The sequence below is a fragment of the Gigantopelta aegis genome, chromosome 8 (assembly GCF_016097555.1).
Source record: "Gigantopelta aegis isolate Gae_Host chromosome 8, Gae_host_genome, whole genome shotgun sequence".
NCBI lineage: Eukaryota > Metazoa > Mollusca > Gastropoda > Neomphalida > Peltospiridae > Gigantopelta > Gigantopelta aegis.
This window is the reverse complement of record NC_054706.1, coordinates 44,253,060-44,276,890: the sequence shown is the minus strand read 5'-3', so window position 1 is coordinate 44,276,890 and position 23,831 is coordinate 44,253,060. Positions and strand designations below refer to the sequence as shown.

The following is a 23,831-nucleotide window of genomic DNA, read 5'->3' as shown; positions in this document are numbered from 1 at the left end:
TCCACCAGGCTACTAGATTTTAATTTTTTTTGCATTTTCAGTTACTCTGCAATCAACAAAATGCTGAAACACCTAAAACCCTCACTTAAACCATGTTTAGATAAAAGTAAATGATTTTTTTTTTTTTATCTTTTTTTTTTTTAATTTATTAAAATTACGGGACTACCAATTTTTTACTGAGGGCTACCAGATTTTATAACCTGGTAGCCTGACGGGCTACCACTGAAAAAGGTTGAGGTCAAGGCCTGAATTGTATTTGTGCATAAGTTGGTCAAGACCAATTATATTATTAAAATTTCAGCTGGACATATTCCATGAATAATAACGTTTTTGTTTTGGATATGAACTTAGGTTCTTAACGTGCACATAAAGACTCAGTTGGACAACACGAGTATTGGCATGGTCAAGGTGCCCAGTGTTGAGGAGGCCAGGTTTGCCATCTCCCAGTTCCACCGCAAGAAGATTGGATATAAACGGATCCAGGTCACTCTGAAAAACGACGACAGCTTGACTGCTGCAGCAAACATCCGGTTCTTGTTCCTTTAATTTAATAAATTGTTTTTTCTAAGTCATCAAATCATGGTTTTACCACTGCAGCCAAAGTCAGTTATCGGTTTTGTTAATTGGACTGAAAAGTGTTTTTAATCATTAGTACAGTCCATAAGGTTTTTAAATATTGAGACTGTTATGTTATATATAGAATTTTGAGAAAGACTACCATATTGTTGGCTAATTTGGCAATAAATAGGTTTTCTTACGTTCTTATAAAGTATAAAAAAAATATTTTCTTTAATACTAAGAGGCTACCAGCAAGTGCCGATTGTTTTATGCATGTCTGATGACCATATATAACGAATTTAGGTTGGAAAAGTTTAATTAACCATTTTCATTGCAATTGTATTGTCTTGTTTTTATAAAGTAAAAAGAAGAGATGGGTATTACTTTTCTGACGGCATCAACTTTTGTATTAATTTTTGTGTTTAAATCCGTTTCTCACTGTCCTAGGTCAATAAAACTTGTTTTTTAGATGCAGCTTTGGATGTTCATTAGGTTAAGTGAAAAGAATTAAAAATTAAATTAATTTTTTAATAGAATTAAAAAAACAAATTACATTGATAATAAATCTTATGAATGCAACTATCAGTGACACCAAATAAATATATGGTAGACAAGACATTTAATTCCGTGGAGTTCTTGTTGATGGGTTTTTTGTTTTCTTTCAGAGCTGAAGCCATAGCTTTATTATCTGAAGCTAAAGGGAATGTTCTACCATTGTTCAAATTTATTGAATTATTTGATAAAAGGTAGGAAATATATAGACAATAACTTACGAGTTACGAGGAATTACAAATTATGTCCCGAGTGAAATAATGTCGGTCACGAGCTTTAGCGAGTTACTGACATTAATTTCATGAGGGACGAATAATCCGTAATTCAGAGTATCGAGTGGGTTATTGTATTTACTACCCATAGAGTAAATAGTTTAGAAACTTAAACTTTAAACTTCTTACATGACACAAACTATATAATATACAAGACGAGAAAGTCTGAGGAAACTGATGACATCATGAAAGAAAAGCAGTTACGTCAAGTCAAAAGCTATCTTTAGGTACACAAATAAAATGTAAGCAAGAGAGGTCATTCATAATTAACTGATGTTTCTAGTGGGAAGTGAATGAACTACAAAGATATTTTATTTATCTAAACATTCACTGTTTGTAAAATCTCATCAATGAGAGACTTGACAGTCGAGGAAACCGATGACATTACCAAACTAACGTCATGACATCAGTGGGGAAATATAGCTTCAATCTTCTATAGAAAGATAGAAAATATATTCATCTGCGTCTCCCAGCCCATATGGGTAATATAAATTTTAGGGCTAGCTCTGCCTGTCAACAAATTTGCTTATATAAATTGCAAATTTTAAGAATTTTGTGAATTTTATTTAATTTTACTAATTTTTGTTTTTAATAATTGATGTTTTGTTGGAAAATAGCTATAGGTTTTGCATTTTTGCATCACCCAGAGCAAGCCATGTATATGCACTTAAGCAATTAAAGCAAGTCTTTAACTTGTTTAAATCTTTAATTCGGGTAAATATTAAAAACATTACTGTGGCATGATTGTCAGATGAATCTGCAGGTAGATGTAATTTAAGTACATAATTAACAAATTTGACATACTTCATACAATATGCCACTTTGATAGTATGTGTCATAACAATTCTTATGGCCTGCTTGTGAAGTGACTAGTCTACAACAGTATCAGGTCTAACTAAGCTAGTGATTAGTGGAAATAAGATGCACATATATCCAACGATCAGTGATTATTTTAAGCCTAATGATGATCACCTAATGGTTAAAATGGTGGCAGTTAATTTATGCATGTGCTAGGTGTAATACAAAGTTCTAATGGCATTTGTTTGAAACAATATACATGCATCATTCCCCTGAGACTGTTGTAAAGAATAATTTTTAGCTTCCATTAGCATGTGAATTTTGTCTGGAGAGCAATAAATTGGTTAAAAAAATTGATCGGTGAGCTCTGATACTTAAACATTATGTGTTGTTCCTGTCAAAGTAACATCCTCCAATGATGCACAATCTATCCCAATGACCCTTTCAGAAGTGATTCTGGAAGTCTTCAATTATGTTTTGTTTTGTAAATGAAGTTCAGTGGCGTAGAGCTACCATTTTTCATGAATTTACTCGGGGCTGATCCCCAAATTTCTTATCTTTTTTATTGTTTTTAATTCTCAGATACCACAAGACAATCAGCGTCTCTGAATTGTACAAAATGAGAGACATTCTGGACATAAGGGACCAAGAAGGGTCGGGCCGTATGGTGTACATGTCCCCAGGAACCTATCGCTCACCTACACCACAGGAAATGTTCAATCTTGAGCTTGGTACTACCTGGCAAGGAACTATGCAGGAGGTTGGTGTATGTCTGTTTAACCTAAAACTATTTTCAAACTGAAGATTTGTGCTAAATAGTTTTTAGTGAAGTTTCATGAAATAAGCATAACAAAATATGGATTAAGTCGAGTGAACTATTTGAATATTAAAATGTTTTATTTGTCGACCTCGCAAGTTGTAGGCAGGAAATATAAGATTTATTTTTCCATTGACATTGATCAAGAGTACAAGTAGCAGTTCAGTTTGAAATGCACCCAACTTTTCATTCCACAGTTAAGGAGACCAGTCCAGCCATTGGCAATAAATGTGACAGTGTTTATTATAAAATATCTGGCCAGTAAATTTCTACTAGTTCTTAAAAAATGTGGGACCCTGCTGAAAATAGAATAACAATTTTGGTGCTGAACTAAGGTAGTCAGACAATTTTGGTGCTGAACTAAGGTAGTCAGACAATTTTGGTGCTGAACTAAGGTAGTCAGACAATTTTGATCATTCCTGAATCGATAGGATCTTAACATCACTCTAGTCACTTATTTTTTACCTTATTTTTATAAAACATCTCACATTGGAATAGGATCATGAAACTGAGAGGATTTTCGGCATTTTTGATGCCTTGTTAAAAAAAAAAGATTTCAGATGTTTTAGTTTTTTTCATGCTGGTATGTGTTAACCAGTGTTCGAAATTAATGGTATCCCGATATCCCGGGGATACCAGAATTTAATTTTGGATACCAGACTTCAATAACCCAGTATCCCACCGGGATACCATATGTTTTTTTTGTTTTTTTTAATCCTGCATTATTATTTTTGCTGAAACAATGAAAGTAGTCATTTACTGGTAAAGTTGAGTAACAGTGTCATCCAAGTTTGTTACGATGTTACTTACGAATTTCATTTAAGTGGGATACTAAATTCTCAGGTGGGATACCAGATTTTGAAATGTTAGTATCCAACTGGGATACTGTCCCAAATTTTTAATCTCGAACACTGTTAACATAATACAATTCATTTTAAAACTTTCAAATATAATAATAGGCGTTTGTGTGAAAAGCGCATATTTTTAAATGTGAAATATCTGAATATTCTACATGGTTTGTTTTTGTTGGGGTTATTTTTTTGGGGGTGGTCGGGGGGGCATGTATATAAAAATATTTGAATATGCTACCTGTATTTTTTGTTTGTGCACGGTCACATATAACACTTTTTATGTGACAGGTCAGAATATTGTACATGAGGGTAATTTGACTTTCTACAAGTCTTGTATGTGAAGTCTTGTTCTGTACATTCACTCAGTCACTGGCACCGTTATTTCAGGCCTCTGAAGTTCTCGACCAGCCCGTTTGTGCCACACACTGTGTGGATGGCACAGTGTTCTATGCAGAGGCAATGAACTCGTGTATGCTGCCATACGTGAGGATCATGATGAAGACGTTTGCCACTCAAGTGCACTCCCTGCTCCTCTCGCACATTGGACAGATGCCACTGATGAGGTGTGGACTCAAGATCGTTTTCCTTGTCCCCATCAATGTTTCTTAATTTTAAATCAAATGCTTTCTTTGAAACAGTTTATGAAATTGCATTTAATGTTAATGGCAGATTTGTGAACATGAAATTGGCCTCAGATATTATAGATTTCTATAGCTTAAAATAGTATTCATTGTTATGGGTTGTTTCTTTTTTGTTTTCTTTGTGTTTTTTCTTGTATATGTTGCAAAAAGCTTACATTTAGAAATGTGAACATTTATATTTGTCAAATCTTTTATTAAAAACGTGCTGATAAAACATCCTCAACCAACTCTGCATGACCATAGCATGAGCGTACATAGGATTTTGAAAAGTGGGGTTCCAAAATGTTCGAACCCATCCCTATGTACGCCCATGCATAGACAAAGTTGTCTAGATTCAGAGGTGGCCATTTTGTTTGTATAGAATTCCAAATAATTAAACATTCTTGAATTCAGTTTTCCTGCGTGCTATGCTGCTGAGTTTGACTCTCTCGTCGGGGTCAAGGAAGGTGGTGTGCCGCTAGAACATCTCATCAGCTGTGTTCCTGGAACTCAGATCATTGTGTCACGGTGTGGAATAAAACAAATACAGTGGATGGAAAACCCAGTACCACAAGAAACAGGTTTGTCATGTTTTGGGTATTAACTGTAGTAGTTATAGGTACTGTTCCAAAATATGTGGTCAAATTCAAGTAGTGCTTCACAAAAGTTATCTGGTAATTATTTCGAAGGAAGTACATCTTATAAAAGAAAGTGTTGGAAGTCAAGTAGCTGATAGACATGTTCCTGTAACAATACTTTTATATTACACTATTGTTGTCGGTAGGTAGGTAGACTTTTTTTTAAAGTTGACTTTAGAGATACGTTAAGTATTTGTGTAAGAGCAATCGTCAAATCCACCCAAAGACATAATAAATTTAATGTTTTAATTACAAAGTGATTTACTTACAAATGCCTATTTTTCGTTGTAGCCAGTGCACCACAACTGGTATATCAAAGGCTGTGGTATGTGCTATCCTATCAGATGATGCATATAAAAGATCCTTTACTACTAATGGAAAAAGTAGCAGGTTTCCTCTTGGACGATATGTTAAAATTAGACATCCAATAGCTGATGAAAAATAAATCAGTGTGCTCTAGTGTCCAGGGGTCGAAGTTCAATTTTTGGGGGGCATAGCAAGTGTTGCCTTCGGTTTAATAAACACAGATAGGGCACCAAGGCAAGTTGGAGGGGTACGGGGCAAACGTTTCCTTCAATAGAGGAGCATGAAGGCAGCTTACTTTCTGTTGTACAGTGCTCGCTCGATGCGCGGTCGGTCTAGGATAATTTCCCTGTTGGTGAGCCCATTGGGCTATTTCTCGTTCCAGCCAGTGCACCACGACTGGTATATCAAAGGCCGTGGTATGTACTACCCTGTCTGGGATGGTGCATATAAAAGATCCCTTGCTGCTAATCGAAAAGAGTAGCCCCTGAAGTGGCGATAGCAGGTTTCCTCTCATTATCTGTGTGGTCCTTAACCATATGTTTGATGCCATATAACTGTAAATAAAATGTGTTGAGTGCATCATTAAATAAAACATTTCTTTCTTTCTTTGATACAGATATATTATGCCATAATAATGTATTTTACAAGGTTCATAACATGTAGCATATAATATATTTTCCTTATATGCCCAATGTAGCAGATATGCTAGATTATTAAAAGTATATACAAATTTATGAAAATATATGTTCAATGTACATTAACACCTATAAGTTGAATGAATATGATAATTTTTGGGCACTAGAGGGTTAAAATAAATGAATGCATCAAATATGCAGGCACGACACAAGACCACTTCATCCTTCCTGCACCTCTCAGGACCAGCTTCTCAGAAAGAAGCTTGTTTGTGACCACAACGTCGAGTCGAAAAAAAAAATATTGGTTAATATGATATATAAAATCACTTGATGTTTAAGTCACAAAGCACATATTTATAAATGTTGTCAACTTAAACTGCTGTAAATAACGTTATTGTTATGGACATTTTAGCACGTTTTGTTTTACATCCAGGTATAACTGATCTGTCACTTCGTGTGTCAACAAGCAGACTGACTTAGCTAGATGTGTTATTTCATGTTACATTTTGTGTCATTTCTAAATAACAAAATGCTGGGTTTAAAAAAAAAATTGTGACGGGCACGGTGGCAAACCAAGTACGGCAGCGCAGCATTTTTCTTGCCGTCGACACCGTAAGATTTTAGGGGCATAGCGAAAAGTAAGGAGGGCACCTACGGCGATTGCTGTCGGTGTCTTGGTGAAATTCGAACTCTGGATGTCTTTAAAAAAAAAAAAAAAAAAAAACTTTTACTTGCAGATACAAACCGGCCATGCAACAGTCCAATGCTGTCACAGCAGCTGAATCAGATAAGTCGCGAAATAACTGATCTGCTGAAACACCACCCGCAGTGTCGAATGCCAGTGTCACGATTCATTCCAGCATATCACCATCACTTCGGCCGCCAGTGTCGTGTCGCAGACTACGGCTATACAAAGCTCATCGAACTGTTTGAAGCCATTCCACATGTCTTACAGGTACGTAGAACTCGGCAAATACATCCTTAATCTCAGACAGCTCACAGTAGATCCAAGATTTTGTCACTGGATGGGCAAATGTACATGTCTGTCTCGCCTTTATCCAGTCATATTCATATTTACAAAATAGACTTAACTGCAACATTTGACCAAAAACATGCACTAGCTGTCTGGCATGGCAGTAGTAGTTATTTACTAGCCCAACATTGAATATCACTAGCCATGGGAGTGGGGCTACCATAATCTAGAGCCCTGCAAAATTAATGTTTTATTTTTATCATACATTGGGATGAACATCTGTGAATGCAACTATGACTAAAGTAGTGTCGGAAATAGAATAAAAATGATTTTCGTCAATTATTTCTTTCATATTAAACGACAAGTAAATATTTTGTAAATACCGATTTAATGATACTCTACCTAATTTAGCATTTACTTGTTTTGGCTCTCATTGATGTACATGGTGGTATTTACTCTTGAAATTAAAATAAAGATGTCAGTAAACAGGAGATTTGTGACCTTTATTGGAACAGACTATAACACATTTTGATGATATGTGTCAATTTCATTTACCCTAAAACAAACTTAATTTATAACTTTGAGTTAACTGATTATTTTGAATTGCAGCATAAATTATTAATTAGGACCAGCATATTTAGTGAATATAAATTCAGTATTAGTACATTAGAAATTTACACAATTTTGCAACAACTTAAAGGTGCTATATCATAGTTATATGTGAGCATCTGTTTGTGATAAAGATTCTCCAATAAAAATGTATTTTCTACTAGAATTTTTTTTTTCCTATAATCATTTATGGGAATATAGTTAAAGATGTAGTCTTTAAATGTTTAAAGCAAAATGTAATAAAAACATGATTTGCAATAGCTGTTATTATGCAGCTTTGAGATAGCACCTTTAACACTGGTATAATAGATCACAAACTCAGAATGCTTCTTGACAGTTTTGCTTAAAAGTTACTTATAAATGTCTACAAATATTTTGTTTTGGAGAGGAATAGCAGTAAACTGTCATCAGAAACAGTCCCTCATATATCTAACAGCAATGAAATTGACATGTTGATCAAACATTTATTATAGTCTGTTCCAATAAAGTGCAGAAATCACCTTTTTACCGATATCTTTATTTTAATTTCAAGAGTAAACACCACCTTGTACATCAATGAGAGCCAAAACAAGTAAATGCTAAATTAATTTACATAATATTTACTTGTCTGTTTAACCTTTAGACTACTGGATTAATTTTTAACAAAAACCACGTTGAGTGGGTACAAGTTTATAATTTTTACTCACATATATTCACTTAAATGTTTCATAAATACATGAAATAAAGTATGAATCGTTAAGTATTATTTTCGTGTCTTTTTTTGTAATTTTTATTATTTTAGATCGGCTAATGGTGATTAAAATTAGGCAAAAAATCGAAAAAGTTGCGTTTACTTACAGGCATTTGTGACCAGCTGTCCAGTATTTATGTCCATTATTCCTGATAACAGTGGTTTTCTGACCAGAATTTTTTTTTAAACCTGAACTACGATTCATATTGCAATATTTGGTAATTTTCGTTGTTGGTAAAACGATCAAATTTATTATCAAATTAGCTGTTACAATCAGCTATCGATCCCTGAAAATTACCGCGGCGTGCCGCCATAGTTGTCAAGCGAAAATACTTGCCGAAAACCACTTTTTGAACTCAAAATTTCAAGGTATTTTCAATTGAAAAAATCAAAACAAAAACCACCATTTTGAAAAAAAATCTTTTTTCTTTAATTATATTTCCGTTCCGGTGAGTGTCGTGTGCAAAACGGCGGGAAATATGAATTGGGGAATGCACTGTATACAGTGTACAGTATATCGACTGACGTGACGTCGGGCGAGATATCTCGCCTGCAGTAGTCAGAAGGTTAATATGTAAGAAATAATCGACGAAAATCATTTTTATTCTATTTCCAACAGTACTATAGTACGCACCATAGGTACTTGATGGCAGGATAATAAACCATTTCCCAATGACACAGTACATGATACGGTGGTTACTGCATTGAGTTAGTCACTGTGAAAGCCCAATGTCCGATAAACATTCAGTACTATTTTTGTTTTGTTTTATTTTGTTTTAACAGCACCCTATCCTAAGCATTTTATTTGCGTTTTATTCCCGGCCAGGACGAAGTGAGGATTTTACCCCCTCGCCCATAATGCAAATTTTAAAACAAGAAAATAAGTTTACAAAAAATACTTCTACAGCTTAATTTGTATCATGTGCTTCTTGAAAAATACCTTATGACGTTTATATAATCAGGTATTAAAAACACTTCATCAGGACCATAAAAAATAAGGTTTGCAACTCCAACCATATCGGACAGAAGTAAAGTTTAACCTTTCAGATCAACCAATCAGAAATTAAATAAATAACGCCGGAAAAAGATTGTACAAAATACTAAAAAGTAAACAGACGCCAAAAGTACCGAACAGTTGTAGAGACATTAGTACTGGAATAAAATAAAATAATAATATATATATACTCTTCAAAAGAAGAAATGCAAAACCACATTGTCGTAACATTTGGAGAATTGATTTAATTATTGAATGGTGAGTCCGATAATTACCAAATGTTGTAGGATTGTTCACAATTCACTCTAGTCCATTTAAGTGATAGGACACACCGCCAAGGTCAGGTCATCTGGAGTCAATACCGGGTGTGGCCTCCGCGTGTGTTGACAACTGCCTGGCACCGCCTGCCCATTGAAGCAACCAGAGTACGGATGACGTCCCGGGGGATGGTGGCCCACTCGGCCTGCAAGGCTGCTGCCAGCTCGGGCAGGGTCTGTGGCTGTGGTTGTCGCTGTCGGAGGTGTCGGTCCAACTCGTCCCATAGATGCTCAATTGGGTTCAAATCCGGTGATATCGATGGCCAAGGAAGAACATTAATGTTGTTGTTCTGTAGGAAAGCCGTTGTGAGACGTGCTGTGTGAGGCCTGGCGTTGTCATGTTGGAACACTGCGTTGGCGTTGGCCATAACTGGAACGATGTGTGGCCGGAGGATCTGGTCAATGTAGCCCTGTGCAATCAGGTTGCCCTGCACGTGGACCAGGTCAGTTCTGCCAGTGTGTGAGATGGCTGCCCACACCATGACACTACCCCCGCCGAATCTGTCCACTTCCTGCACGCAGTTTGCCGCATAACGTTCACCACGACGCCTATACACGCAACATCTTCCATCATGACGTCGGAGCAGAAATCGGGACTCGTCACTGAACCACACCTGTCTCCATCGCAGTTGAGGCCATTGTCGATGAATCTGGCACCACTGCAGTCGGAGTCGACGGTGTTGTGGTGTTAAGATGACACCTCGAACTGGACGTCTGGCACGAATTCCTACCTCACGTAGGTGGTTCCGTACGGTCTGGTCGGATATCCTGCGCAAACCTGGTATTGCTGCAGCTGTGGAGGTGGCAGTAGTCAATCGTTCCCGAAGGTGGCGTACCCGGATGTAGCGGTCCTGCCCGGGGGTAGTGACCCGTGGTCGACCGGATCTAGGGAGGTCACGTGTTGATCCATGTTGCTGGTAACGGTCCCACAGTCTGGAGATGGTGCTTGGGGACACATGGAATGCCCTGGCAACGGCCGTTCTGGATTCGCCTGCGTCTAGTCGGCCGATGGCATTGTTTCTCTGCGGTTCACTGAGACGTGGCATGTCCTGGATTGTCAACTGTCGGCCAGATACAGAGGCCAGGCAAGCGAACACCCTGCACTTTTATACTGTCGGTGTTCATGTTGCACGTGCAGACAACGCACGTGCAGTGGTGACATGGTTTGCACGTGGCTGCGTTTTTGCGAATATTCACATTTTGGAACTTTATTGTACAGTAGCTGCGTTTTATCGAATGTAACCTTGGGAATGTGTTTGGGACATGCAATGACCTTATATTCACAAAGCATGAACCGGTAGGAAACATAAAATCGGAGTTAACCCATTTGTACCCTTTTGCGTTTCTTTTTTTGAAGAGTATATATATTGACAATAACTTTCAAATTACATGTTTTTAATACTTGTAATATATACCTTAAATCAAAATAATGTGCTAGCGTGGTATTAATTAGGCCTTAATCACGGAGTTAATGTTGAATAGAAAGCAGACGACAGACTAACGCTTAGCAGGGTGAGGGTATAGCTTTAAATATTTTATCTTGAAAAAATTAATAAATCTGTTCGCTGGTGTATATAATTGTACTCAGGAAAAAGGAAATCATGCATCTGTTTTGCTTGTACACAGGTTTTCGGGGTCGAACCTTGCCTCAAACTTTTTTTTTTTTCTGGGTGAACATGATTTGACCCCACCCCCTATAAAGTTTTATTTATGTGTAGGGTGAATAATACGTTTTTAGAGCATATTGATTTGTTAATCATCGGTTGTTGGATGTCAAATGTTTTTTTTTGACAGTCCAATTCTTAGAGAGGAAACCCGGTACATTTTTCCATTAGTATCAAGGGATCTTTTATTTGCCCCACCAGATAAGACACATACCACCAGTCATGGTGCACTGACTGGAACGGGAAATAGAGTAATGGGTCCAATAATTCATTTGCCCCACACACACACACACACACACACACACACACACACACACACACACATACATCCTAGCTACGTATGGTCCTGCAAAATAATTTATATTCCTACCCCAGGAAATTCCTTATTTCACACTGTAATTTACTGCAAGTTATTCATTTCTGAGCAGAATATTTTGTAAACTGCACACAAAAAAGAAATGAAAGAAATGGCCAGAACGAGAAAAAGCCCAATGGTGATCAATGCTAGACCGACCGCTTTACCACATGGCTGTCCCGCCCCTTTCATGGGACAATGCAACTTTCTACCAAATATATTTCCAGTGAATTCGATGTGCGATAATGATATTAATGATAAAATATATATAAATTATTTCAATGCAGAAATAAACAAACAAAAATAGAATTAAAAAATAATAAATATTTGAATAATTATGTATTAAATAATGTATAAATGACAATGTAAATGTTAATATGCAAATGAAACAATTATGTAATTTTCATTGAAATTTCAAAAAGTGTAACATTATAAAAAAAAAAATTGAAAGCTACTGAACATGTTCATAGTACTACACTAATACATTAAACAAGATTTCCATTCAGGGGCCATCCATAAAGTATGTTTGCAAAAAATATGAAGTTTTTACACACACACACACACACACACACACACACACACATTTTTAAAATGTATTTTATTTACTTTTTATTATTTTATTCTTTGGCCTAGCACAAAAGTAAATATTAATATAAAAATATAAACAAGTATACGTCGTACAATTGTTTCTAGCAGTGCTTTACAATATGTAGTTACTGATTTCAAGTATCTATATTTTCTGTATCAATCAAAATCATGCCAAGTAAAATTCATCTTTGCATTAACATTTACTACCAATATATTATATTTTTTATTCGCTGCTGCGCAATGCCTGAAAATAACTGCATTTTCCCCCGCAATGTTTTCTTAATGGTTCATCGATTCTTGATTTGTGAACGTAATCAAAACAATGCTTAAGGCCTATATATTCACCTTTTGTGAAAAGAACATGGACATAAAATGGGACGGTTTTGAATAAATGCTAACAATACTACTAAATGCTAATAATGCTAATGGAAATGATAATGATAATTTTTGCAGTGACACACACACACACACTCTCGCAAATAAATAAATTAAAAGTAAACTACAAATTAAATAAACAGTATTATTATATTATTTTTTGGCTAAAATTAATTAAACGCAGAGTACTGAAAATCAGTTAATGATGTAGCATTTCACTGTATTTCCTTGCAGTAAAAACACCAACACCAGTATAAAAATGTAGACTAAATTAGGTTATAAAGCAACACGTTATCAAATAATTCTATTGTTCACCACATACCGGTACTATGACATTAGATAATGAAAAACAAATGTACACTTGTTAAGTCTTGTAACAATATAGGCTATGTGTTAGTGGTTGGGACGCTAATTTATGGAAATAAAACTAGCTTTCTTGTAACTATTGCAAATATTGATCATATTTTAAATTTCATGATACAATTATAACACTTGTATTATTATTATTATTATTACCTTTCTTATACTGTGGTATATTAAGAATATATAAATTATCCTGTCATCAAGTGCCTATGGTATGCACTACATTGAATGAATGTATCCTTGGCGAGACTTGATTCTACAGAATTGTTTGCCGTAATTGTTTGCCGTAATTGCTTGCCGTAATTTTACACTAACTATGAAATTAGACTATGGAAAGAAGTAATTTATTTACTGCAGATTACTTATTACCATCAACTATTTAATCCTCTGTTGTGATTACCTGAAGGTGCTGGGAACTGGGGACCGTAAGGTGCTGACCCTTAGTCATCGGGCTCAAGTGAGAAGATTCACCGCTGACTTGGTACGTGTCCTAAAGGGGCAGCCAGGCAAACGGCTACCCATGGATGAATTTCCTGATGCTTATGGTACGTACATTCATGTGAACGAACCTCTCTAATTGATATGTTAAAAGTGATATTTTCAGTTGGCTCCAGTTTAAAAGACATCTGCATCTAATAGGAAATTATTTTTTCCATGGAGATCGATGACATGATCAAACAATATAAACTTTTATAAAGTGTCTTAATAGGAACCATAAACCAACGCGTCATTTAAGAATCTGCCATTAGTATATTCAGTATGTTCTGCACAAGACTGATACCAAAAGAAGCTAAACAGTGATCAATGTATGCAGCCATGACTAAAGAGGACAGCCAATCTTGACCACGATACATGGTTCCAACTCCCATCTGTAGGACTGCTTCTTTATAGGGCATGCCAGTATGGGCACCGATAGATTAATATTTTAAGCAAATAAATATTTTATATAAATATTGCTGAAATAATTGATGCAAAATAAATAATAAACACGAAATCTTTTAATTCATGTAAATTTAAATTTTAAAAATTTAATTTGATTCACAAACTTAGAGCAGTTTATGAAGTACAGCATTGGAATGTTGTATAAAAAGAATCTGTGAATGGCTGTTTGAGATGGGGAGAGAATCTTGACCTGCTGAGATGAAACACAATTATTTTTATCTATTATCTATACTTTAAAATTCAAACAGTAAAAACTTTTGAAGATGATATGATACCAAATCTATTCTGACAGTGAACGAAGTAATGTGGTGTGTTACCTGATGGTGGTCTACGAAAGGGCAGAAAGCATCAAACCTCAAAACATTAAATCTGTCTGGTAGGAAAACGTTTTATACAATCCAGCAGACCACAACTCCAGTCGCATTGGTAGTGAAGATGTGATTTACACTTCATGTTCTCCATCATTGTCATTGCAGAGAAAGTGTTTGGTCGATCTTGGGATGTGACAGAGTATGGATCTTGTTATTTGGAAGACATACTTGTGGAGGTTCCAGCATCCACAGTTCAGGTAATTATGTGTATAACTTTTAAATATAAATGGAATAATGGTGTATCTCGTTTATTATCTTAGTCTTTACAATTTTTATTTTCCACAATTTTTATTTTCCACAAAGACTTTTAGCAAGAGTAACATCTGATTTCTCAACAATGGTTGAACCATGATAACCAAATCTGTAAAAATTTTTACTAGATGTTTGGTTCATACAAATATGAATCAGAATAAGGTGCCCACTTGCATATGGCGTGGCTACACTTTGTTTGCCCACTTGCATATGGCGTGGCTACACTTTGTTTGCCCACTTGCATATGGCGTGGCTACACTTTGTTTGCCCACTTGCATATGGCGTGGCTACTTTGTTTGCCCACTTGCATATGGCGTGGCTACTTTGTTTTGCTCATTGTTTTGTTTTGCTCATTGTTTTGTTTTTTAGTTCCAATTTGGATCAGATGAAAAATTCTAGATTGTTAGTTTTGACTTAAATCATGAATTGTTGACAGTGTCAAAAAGAAATTGGGCCTAAGAGTCAAAATAACCCTATATTAAACACCAAATAGACAGCATAAAAATCCCTACGAGATGATGATCAGTTTCTTTTCTGCAGTTAATACTTTCTTAAAGAGGACGAACAGGAAGTCTAATCCTAATTGTAGTATAGTTGTAGTCTTATTAAATTGTAAATCTAGAATTGTTTGTATTTTTATTTTTAGGTATTAAGTGAAGCAGGGCAGTCATATCTGTGTATCCCCAAGAGAGGTATGTAAATAAATTAAAATTTTAAACTATTGGACATAATATTGTACTTGTAACTAGTATTTAAATATTAATTCTAATCATAACTAGACTTTTAAGATCAATTCTTTTTAAAGCTGCTTATTCTTGGGCCTATTAAAGCTTTATTGCTAACTTGCATCGTACTTATGATTAGTAATAGCAAATCGAATGTCTTTATGGTCGTGCTAGTGTTTGTAGAATCGCAGAATTGTATGTAAAATGGAGAAGCTATGTACCTTGGAAACCGATAATGGCTTTAATTCATGTTGAGGGGCAGGATCTAGCCCAATGGTAAAGCATTTGCTTGAGGCGCAGTTGGTCTACGATCGATCCCTGTCGGTGGGATCATTGGGCTATTTCTCACTCCAGCCAGTGCACCACGACTGGTATATCAAAGGACGTGGTATGTACTATCCTGTCTGTAGGATGGTGCATATAAAAGATCCCTTGCTGCTAATCGAAAATAGTCCATGAAGTGGTAACGGCGAGTTTCCTCTCTTGTGTGGTCCTTAACCATATGTCCGACGCCATATAACCGTAAGAAAATGTGTTGAGTGCGTCGTTAAAACATTTCCTTCCTTCCTAATCCATGTTTTCAAGTAAACAAAACTATATTTAATGTTAAAACTCGTCCACAACTTGAAGGACGTTTATGTACCTATAGCATATTTTAAAATAGCACCATAGATAAAAATTGTGTAGGCATTTCTGCACTTTTTGAAATATTTAAGTGTTTTAGTTATTGTATATATTCCACCAGAGCAAACAGCCGAGGAAATTGAGAGAACAAAACAGTTTGCTGTGGAGGTTGTTGACCTGCTGAAACACAACCTGCAGTGCCGCATGCCGTTCAACAAGTTCATACCATCGTACCACCACCATTTTGGAAAGCAGTGCAAGGTGGCAGACTATGGATTCTCCAAGCTGACCGACCTGTTTGAAGCCATTCCTCAAATACTTGAGGTACCACAGGAGTTTTGAGGGCATTTCTGATTAAAAATATTTTTTAAAAGTTAGAATATTTTGTTTGATATTGTGACTTTAATTCTAATTTTACACATTCTAAGAACGAACTGATTGAATATCTACTAAATACATATTTTAGTTTAGAATATTAGTGTCTGTATATTATATGGGTTTCTAGTTGTCTTAATGTGTGTAAATTATGAGATTTTAACTCGAAATAAAGTAAGATATATTAATGGGAAATAAAATGATTATCAGAAAACATACAATATACAAACACTGATATTTAAACTTGATAATGTCTAACATGCAGTGTTTGTGATTAAACGGCTTTAGTGGGGTGGGGGTGGGGATTTAGCTCAGTCGATGGTGTTTGCCTCTGGTGTGTAGCAGCAGGAGGGAACCCACCTCAGTGGACCCTTTCTCAGATTTAAAAAAAAAATTTTTTTTTTTTTTTTTATCCCAGTCAGTACCACACTGTCTGTGGGGAAAAGTGGATATAAACGATCCTGTGCTGTTGATGGAAAATATGTAGCGGTTTTCTCTGGAGACTACTCAAAATTACTGTGTTTGGCATCCAGTAGCCTTTGATTAATAAGTCAATGTGCTCTAGTGGTGTCATTAAACAAAACAAATTGTACAATTGTTTGGTAAGAATCTTACAAACAGCAGCAAACTAATTGTCTTCAGTGGTAGGAGAAACATTAATTGTACGTAATTTGTTTAGATTGAAGATGAAGGCGATGAGAGAATTCTTCGACTGACATTGATCGAGATGCGCAAGGTGCTGTGTGAGCAGATGTCCGGTCTGCTGCGTAACCAACAGGGCCAGGCTCTGCGGGTTGATGATTTTCTGCCAGCATTTGCCTGCCAGTTCGGTTTCAGTCTGAGGCTGGAGGATTTCGGGGCAGTTTCTGTTGAATCACTGGTAGCCAGGTTCAGACATCTAGTCAAGGTAGGTGTCATTTTGAGTGAATTTACTTTTAAATGTAGACAAGGTATTAGCAACTTAAATCTAGTGTTTTTAATTCAATTTATTAAACTGGGTAAACCAGAGTTTCAGTTATGACCTCAGATCATCTGATTAACGTAACTAATGTATGACTGTCAACACTGAGAAATGTTATATCTCACTTGTTAAAAAGTATTTAGTTTTGTCTACTGTCATATATTGAATATATGTGATAGAAGTATTTGATTTAGATTCTTCTAATCGGATGGTAATTTTATTCATTGTTGCAATTTACTCAAGCAATTTCCTCAAGCTTTGAAGATGGATGTTTATTTCAGATTGAGGTATACAACAATGAGGAGTATGTGGTACTCCTCAAGCAGACAGAATTGCCTCCCTTTGCTCTGGGTCTTCTCCAGTTGCTGATGGATCAGAGTTGTGGTTGCCTCCCCTTGGTGGAGCTCTGTTCAATGTACAAGACTACGTTTGGAACCGATTGCGACATTCAGACCATTAAAGATGAGCTTGTAGATTTTGTTGAGGTAGGCTAGATAATGCAAACAATTATTTTTTAAAAGTTATATAACTGGATTTCACGGCTTCTCATAAAAACTGTGAAAGAAATAACATCCCACGAAAATCTATTTTAGATTACAAATATTTATAACATGGGTGTGAAAGGTTAAAAGATCAGTTTAGTTACCAAAAATGGCTAGGAGTTTTATGAAATCAATTGTCGCTTGAATTACTTGAACCAATGACATACTTGAAGCCACCAGAAATAGTTGGTGGGACATAGCCCAATGTTAAAGCGCTTACCTTGATGCACGATCGATCTGTGATCCGTCCCCATCAGTGCTATTTCTTTAAACCAGTGCACCATGACTGCTATATCAAAGGCCATGTGCCATCCTGTCTATGGAATGGTGCATACGCTTCTAATAGAAAAATGTAGCTGTTTTCCTGTTTAAAACTTGTGAAAATTATCAAATGTTTCACATCCAATAGCCAATAATTAATAAATCAACGTACTCTTAAACAAAACAAACTTTAAACTAACATTTTTACCTATTACAAAATGGGCATGGATGTTTCATCTTTTTTTTAATGAGCTGTTTAGTCTGTCCAGAAGAAATGTTAAAGCCACAAACTTGTTTTGTGAAGTAGTATTCGTGAAATAATTTTTGTTTTGTTTCTGGTCAGGTATCTGGTGATGATGGCTCAGCAGTTGTCAAACTGACACCTTTACAGACGTTGGGCAGAAACGTTCGTCTGCTACTCATGTGTCATGGCCGACTCCTGTTGAGCGAGTTGGACACGATGTACCGAGATAAGTATGGTGTGGACATCAACCCAGCATTACATGGCTTCTCCACTCTGAACAGTCTGCTCCAAACTCTGCCTCACATCGTGCTGCTGAAGGGCAGAGGCATCAAACGATATATAGTCTTATCAAACTGCCTCAAATCCACTGGTGAGTTCAACACGACTTAAAATACACTGGTACTAGAAGAAATAAAATTGCATTCATATATTGCCCAGAAGAAACTTTTTTTTTTTTTTTTACAACCAACACTCATTTGTATCACCAATGGCAAGACTTGTGGTATTAACTGCTCTATTAAAAGTTAGGTGCACCTAGAACTTTGACCCAGCCGGAAGTTATTTGGTTTAGTACTACCTTTAATATACTCTTCAAAAAAAGAAACGCAAAAGGGTACAAATGGGTTATAACTCCGATTTTATGTTTCCTACCGGTTCATGCTTTGTGAATATAAGGTCATTGCATGTCCCAAACACATTCCCACGGTTACATTCGATAAAACGCAGCTACTGTACAATAAAGTTCCAAAATGTGAATATTCGCAAAAACGCAGCCACGTGCAAACCATGTCACCACTGCACGTGCGTTGTCTGCACGTGCAACATGAACACCGACAGTATAAAAGTGCAGGGTGTTCGCTTGCCTGGCCTCTGTATCTGGCCGATAGTTGACAATCCAGGACATGCAACGTCTCAGTGAACCGCAGAGAAACAATGCCATCGGCCGACTAGACGCAGGCGAATCCAGAACGGCCGTTGCCAGGGCATTCCATGTGTTCCCAAGCACCATCTCCAGACTGTGGGACCGTTACCAGCAACATGGATCAACACGTGACCTCCCTAGATCCGGTCGACCACGGGTCACTACCCCCGGGCCACTACCCCCGGGCAGGACCGCTACATCCGGGTACGCCACCTTCGGGAACGATTGACTACTGCCACCTCCACAGCCGCAGCAATACCAGGTTTGCGCAGGATATCCGACCAGACCGTACGGAACCGCCTACGTGAGGTAGGAATTCGTGCCAGATGTCCAGTTCGAGGTGTCATCTTAACACCACAACACCGTCGACTCCGACTGCAGTGGTGCCAGATTCATCGACAATGGCCTCAACTGCGATGGAGACAGGTGTGGTTCAGTGACGAGTCCCGATTTCTGCTCCGACGTCATGATGGAAGATGTCGCGTGTATAGGCGTCGTGGTGAACATTATGCGGCAAACTGCGTGCAGGAAGTGGACAGATTCGGCGGGGGTACTGTCATGGTGTGGGCAGCCATCTCACACACTGGCAGAACTGACCTGGTCCATGTGCAGGGCAACCTGAATGCACAGGGCTACATTGACCAGATCCTCCGGCCACACATCGTTCCAGTTATGGCCAACGCCAACGCAGTGTTCCAACATGACAACACCAGACTTCACACAACACGTCTCACAACGGCTTTCCTACAGAACAACAACATTAATGTCCTTCCTTGGCCATCGATATCACCGGATTTGAACCCAATTGAGCATCTATGGGACGAGTTGGACCGACGCCTCTGACAGCGACAACCACAGCCCCAGACCCTGCCCGAGCTGGCAGCAGCCTTGCAGGCCGAGTGGGCCACCATCCCCCGGGACGTCATCCGTACTCTGGTTGCTTCAATGGGCAGGCGGTGCCAGGCAGTTGTCAACACACGCGGAGGCCACACCCGGTATTGACTCCAGATGACCTTGACCTTGGTGGTGTGTCCTATCACTTACTCACAATGGACTAGAGTGAATTGTGAACAATCCTGCAACATTTGGTAATTATCGGACTCACCATTCAATAATTAAATCAATTCTCCAAATGTTATGACAATGTGGTTTTGCGTTTCTTCTTTTGACGAGTATATGAATGTATGTGAAGATAACCTTTTACTCATGTTAAATATTGATCTTTTGTAGGTTCTGGTCTCTCCACCACTGTTTCAATAAGTCCATTGCTTGCATCTGAAATGAAAGCTGATGTGAAAGGTGACTCTGACACACCATCAAATGATTCAGGTGTAACCGATACACAAGGTAGGCATTTAGTACAGAAAGTAAATATGGATAATATTTCTATTAATGTGTTATCATTGGCATGGTACTATTTGTGCATTTGAAACTCTAACCAGCCATTTAATTTTTAGTGTTATTTTTAGTTTCTTAAAATATGGCACGTTTAATACATACCCAGTTAACATTGGCCTAACATGACAATAAATTTGCAGCTATTGTAAAATATTTTACCTAATATAGCCTCGATTGATTAATATTAGAAGATGCTTACAGTATTAATATTTGTATGTGCAATTAATTACTAGTCATCAGTTTTTGTAGTGTAGTTCAGTATAAATTTTGAACTCCCCAACAAATTTGAATGTAAATATTTTTGTAGTGGCGTTATTAACTGTCCAACTCAAAGGTTATAAATTCAAAGATGGGGACTGTTTGAGAAGAGTAATGCAGCTAAAATTCACTGAATGCAGTGAGATGTATAATTAAGAATGGAATTTGGTGGCAATAGCTGCCAATCGCTGAATATTTGAAACATTGTTCTTCTTGAATGCCTGTTCCAGTGTAGTATCCTTTTTTTTCCTTTTTTTTTTTTTTTGAGTCCCTATTTAGCCCTCTTTTTGATGAAAATTCCTATTTCCCCCTTTTTTTGTCACTTTTGACCAGTTTCATGTTGGTTTTTTTGTGTTTTTTTAGTGACACCATATTTTTTCTCTTCACACCATTTGCTCCAGATGACTTGCTAATGAGGCATATTGTGATATCTGTGGCAGTCATTGAAATCTGAATATGCAGATGCGATGCATGGTTACAGGCTTCCAGTTATTAATTTTCACAATGCAATATAAAGTCCTTATTTATAATTTCTGAATTTATGGATATGTTTCTGTTTTTTGGTAATATCTGATCTTGTTGAATGCTCAAAACTAGAAGGTTGAAAGGATATGGCAATCCTTTCAGTCTAGGCCTAGTGACTTTGAGCTACATACTAATTATTTCTTTAGTTCATTATCTGCAGGTAATGGTGCTTTTGAGTTAGCTTGCATGCAGTTGCTCCAGTGAAGCCTGATAAATGCTCAGTTTAGCTTGCTAGCTGGTGGATAGTTGTTACCTTGTGTGATGGTTAACTAGCATTGAGCTACATACTAATCATTTCCTGTTTTAAACATGTATAGGTTCTGGTGGTGGTCTGCATGTGATGCTGCTTCCTAGATAGTATAAAATCTATTGATGTAATTGCATTGTGTATATACATGTATGCTATTAAAGTTTTCAGCAAACACATTGCAGTAATTGGACTGATCTATGATTGACCATGATCCTTTTTCAAATTAGGCATACTAAATATGGGCGGGCAGGGTGGCTATTAGGGGAGTGAGAAGGCCATTAAAAACTTCCAGCTTCGATCTCGGATGATAATAATATATATTCAACAATGCAGTACAATACTTCTCATAACCAGTTGATAATAAAACTGAATTTCCCTCTGGTTATCTACTTTCAGTTTATAACGTGGTCATTAACTGTTTTAAAATGTATAAAACCATTGGAGAGGATGGCTGTGATAGGTTACGGTCTCCTTTAAACAAGGTTAAATAAAATGAAAAACACTTATCATTTCAGTTATCTGCTCATTGTATATTGGTTCCTATATTATATAATGATCATGGAACGGTCAAAACAACTGCTAAGTTGGGTGGGTGGGTGGGTGTTTGTGCAAATATCTTATATTTTCCACATTTCTCATCACATCTAAATTGTACGAAGTCAGGCTGAAGCTGTTCGGGTTACCTCTGATATACTGGTGCATGGTGTCTAAGGAAGTAGGACTTCAGTGCTCATTTACAGGTTGTGCTTTGCTTACCGTAACAAGTATTCTATTAAATGTGCACACCTGCAGTATCATAATTATTTGACATTTCTACCAATTCAGTTAGCACACAGCTACTAAATCAAGCTATATTATCCAGTTGATCACACACACACACCGCCATTGCTGCTGTTTTTGATGGTGTCACTGGGTCAGCAATGCCTTGTGTGTGTTTTTTCAGTCAACACCCCTGTCATTTCAGAGTTAAAATATGACCTTGTAACTTGTATTATTCAGTAGCATTAAAGGAATACTGCATTGTGTTGCTTTTTAAAATTCTTACTCCAAAGAACCAAATTCAACCACTGCATTGTCTGAATAAAAAGTGGTGGATAGGGATGGCTATAAGGGGTGTTGGGAGGCCATCTTAAAACAAATTAAGTGCCTATTTTATTCCTATGATATACACATTGTCTTATTTCCTGTATTATTATCTTTTTAATGGTTTTCTATTTCCATATTTAGTTTTTTGAGATGGCTCACTTACTTGACCCCTGCAATATTCTCTATTTTGGGACATGGGGAACTTTTATACAAAATTCCTATTTTGTAGGCACAATTCCTATTTTAACCCTATTTTCAGGCAACAAAAATTCCTATTTTCCTCTTTTTTTTTGACCCACCGCCTCACTTGACGGCCTGAGTGTATTTTGTGTAAAATAAATTTCACCTTGTAACAGACGAGGACCTGATGATTACGGAGGATAAATCTCACTGGCAGCAGGACATACTGTGTGCCCCAGTTCCATCCACCATTCCCTCGCCAGAGCTGAAACCAGCAACAAACCAGATGCCAGACCTCATGATGTTTAACGGCAATAACAGTGAGTGTACACTCAAATTACAGCCTTTGTTGAAGTTTGATTTTTTTCTTTCTTGTGGTCTAAAAATAAATACATCCTTCAAAAAGGTAAATTGTTACCATATATTGGTCGACTTTGTGGAAAGACGTATACCTTATTTTGCCTCTCAGTATTTAGTACAAAAAAGTTATGAAATGCAAGCCAACTCATCTTTTAATTGAACTGGATATGTTGTCGGTCTGACATTCACGGGCAATTCCAGTTTTGCAGAACCAATCAACAAAGTTTTAACATTATTTTAATAAAGATTTCAACATATATGAAAAACAGTAAAGATGTTTTTAAAGTGATCTCTTAATGTGGGATAAAAAAAATTCTGTTCATTTTATTTCCATCTTCATCGAATGAATGGATCGATTTGATATCGCCAGGTGATAAAAACATTTTGTTTTTGTAAAAGCGATGAATATACTATTTGGCACCCAGGGTCATTTATTTTAATCATAAACACTACCACTTCCGTTGTTTTTATAAGTGGTGATATACCCTCCAAGTTTATAATATTTTATAAAGAATTGCTGAATAAACAGAACATAAGTAA

General features: G+C 36.8%; 1 protein-coding gene across 4 annotated transcripts in view; it reads left to right on the top strand.

Annotated features, from left to right (window-relative positions):
* LOC121378288 (meiosis regulator and mRNA stability factor 1-like) overlaps positions 1-23,831 on the top strand; it is a 50,572-nt gene that overhangs the window by 21,422 nt on the left and 5,319 nt on the right. For 3 of the 4 annotated variants that reach the window (XM_041506388.1, XM_041506389.1, XM_041506391.1), the window contains 15 exons: positions 352-530; positions 1,224-1,304; positions 2,763-2,940; positions 4,236-4,411; positions 4,883-5,049; positions 6,785-7,002; positions 13,422-13,560; positions 14,434-14,525; positions 15,227-15,272; positions 16,030-16,253; positions 16,984-17,211; positions 17,547-17,750; positions 18,412-18,682; positions 20,465-20,581; positions 23,108-23,251. In XM_041506388.1, the coding sequence (XP_041362322.1) occupies positions 352-530; positions 1,224-1,304; positions 2,763-2,940; positions 4,236-4,411; positions 4,883-5,049; positions 6,785-7,002; positions 13,422-13,560; positions 14,434-14,525; positions 15,227-15,272; positions 16,030-16,253; positions 16,984-17,211; positions 17,547-17,750; positions 18,412-18,682; positions 20,465-20,581; positions 23,108-23,251 (2,464 nt within the window). The remainder of the gene's footprint in view (positions 1-351; positions 531-1,223; positions 1,305-2,762; positions 2,941-4,235; positions 4,412-4,882; positions 5,050-6,784; positions 7,003-13,421; positions 13,561-14,433; positions 14,526-15,226; positions 15,273-16,029; positions 16,254-16,983; positions 17,212-17,546; positions 17,751-18,411; positions 18,683-20,464; positions 20,582-23,107; positions 23,252-23,831) is intronic. The other variant, XM_041506390.1, reaches the window with a different exon arrangement.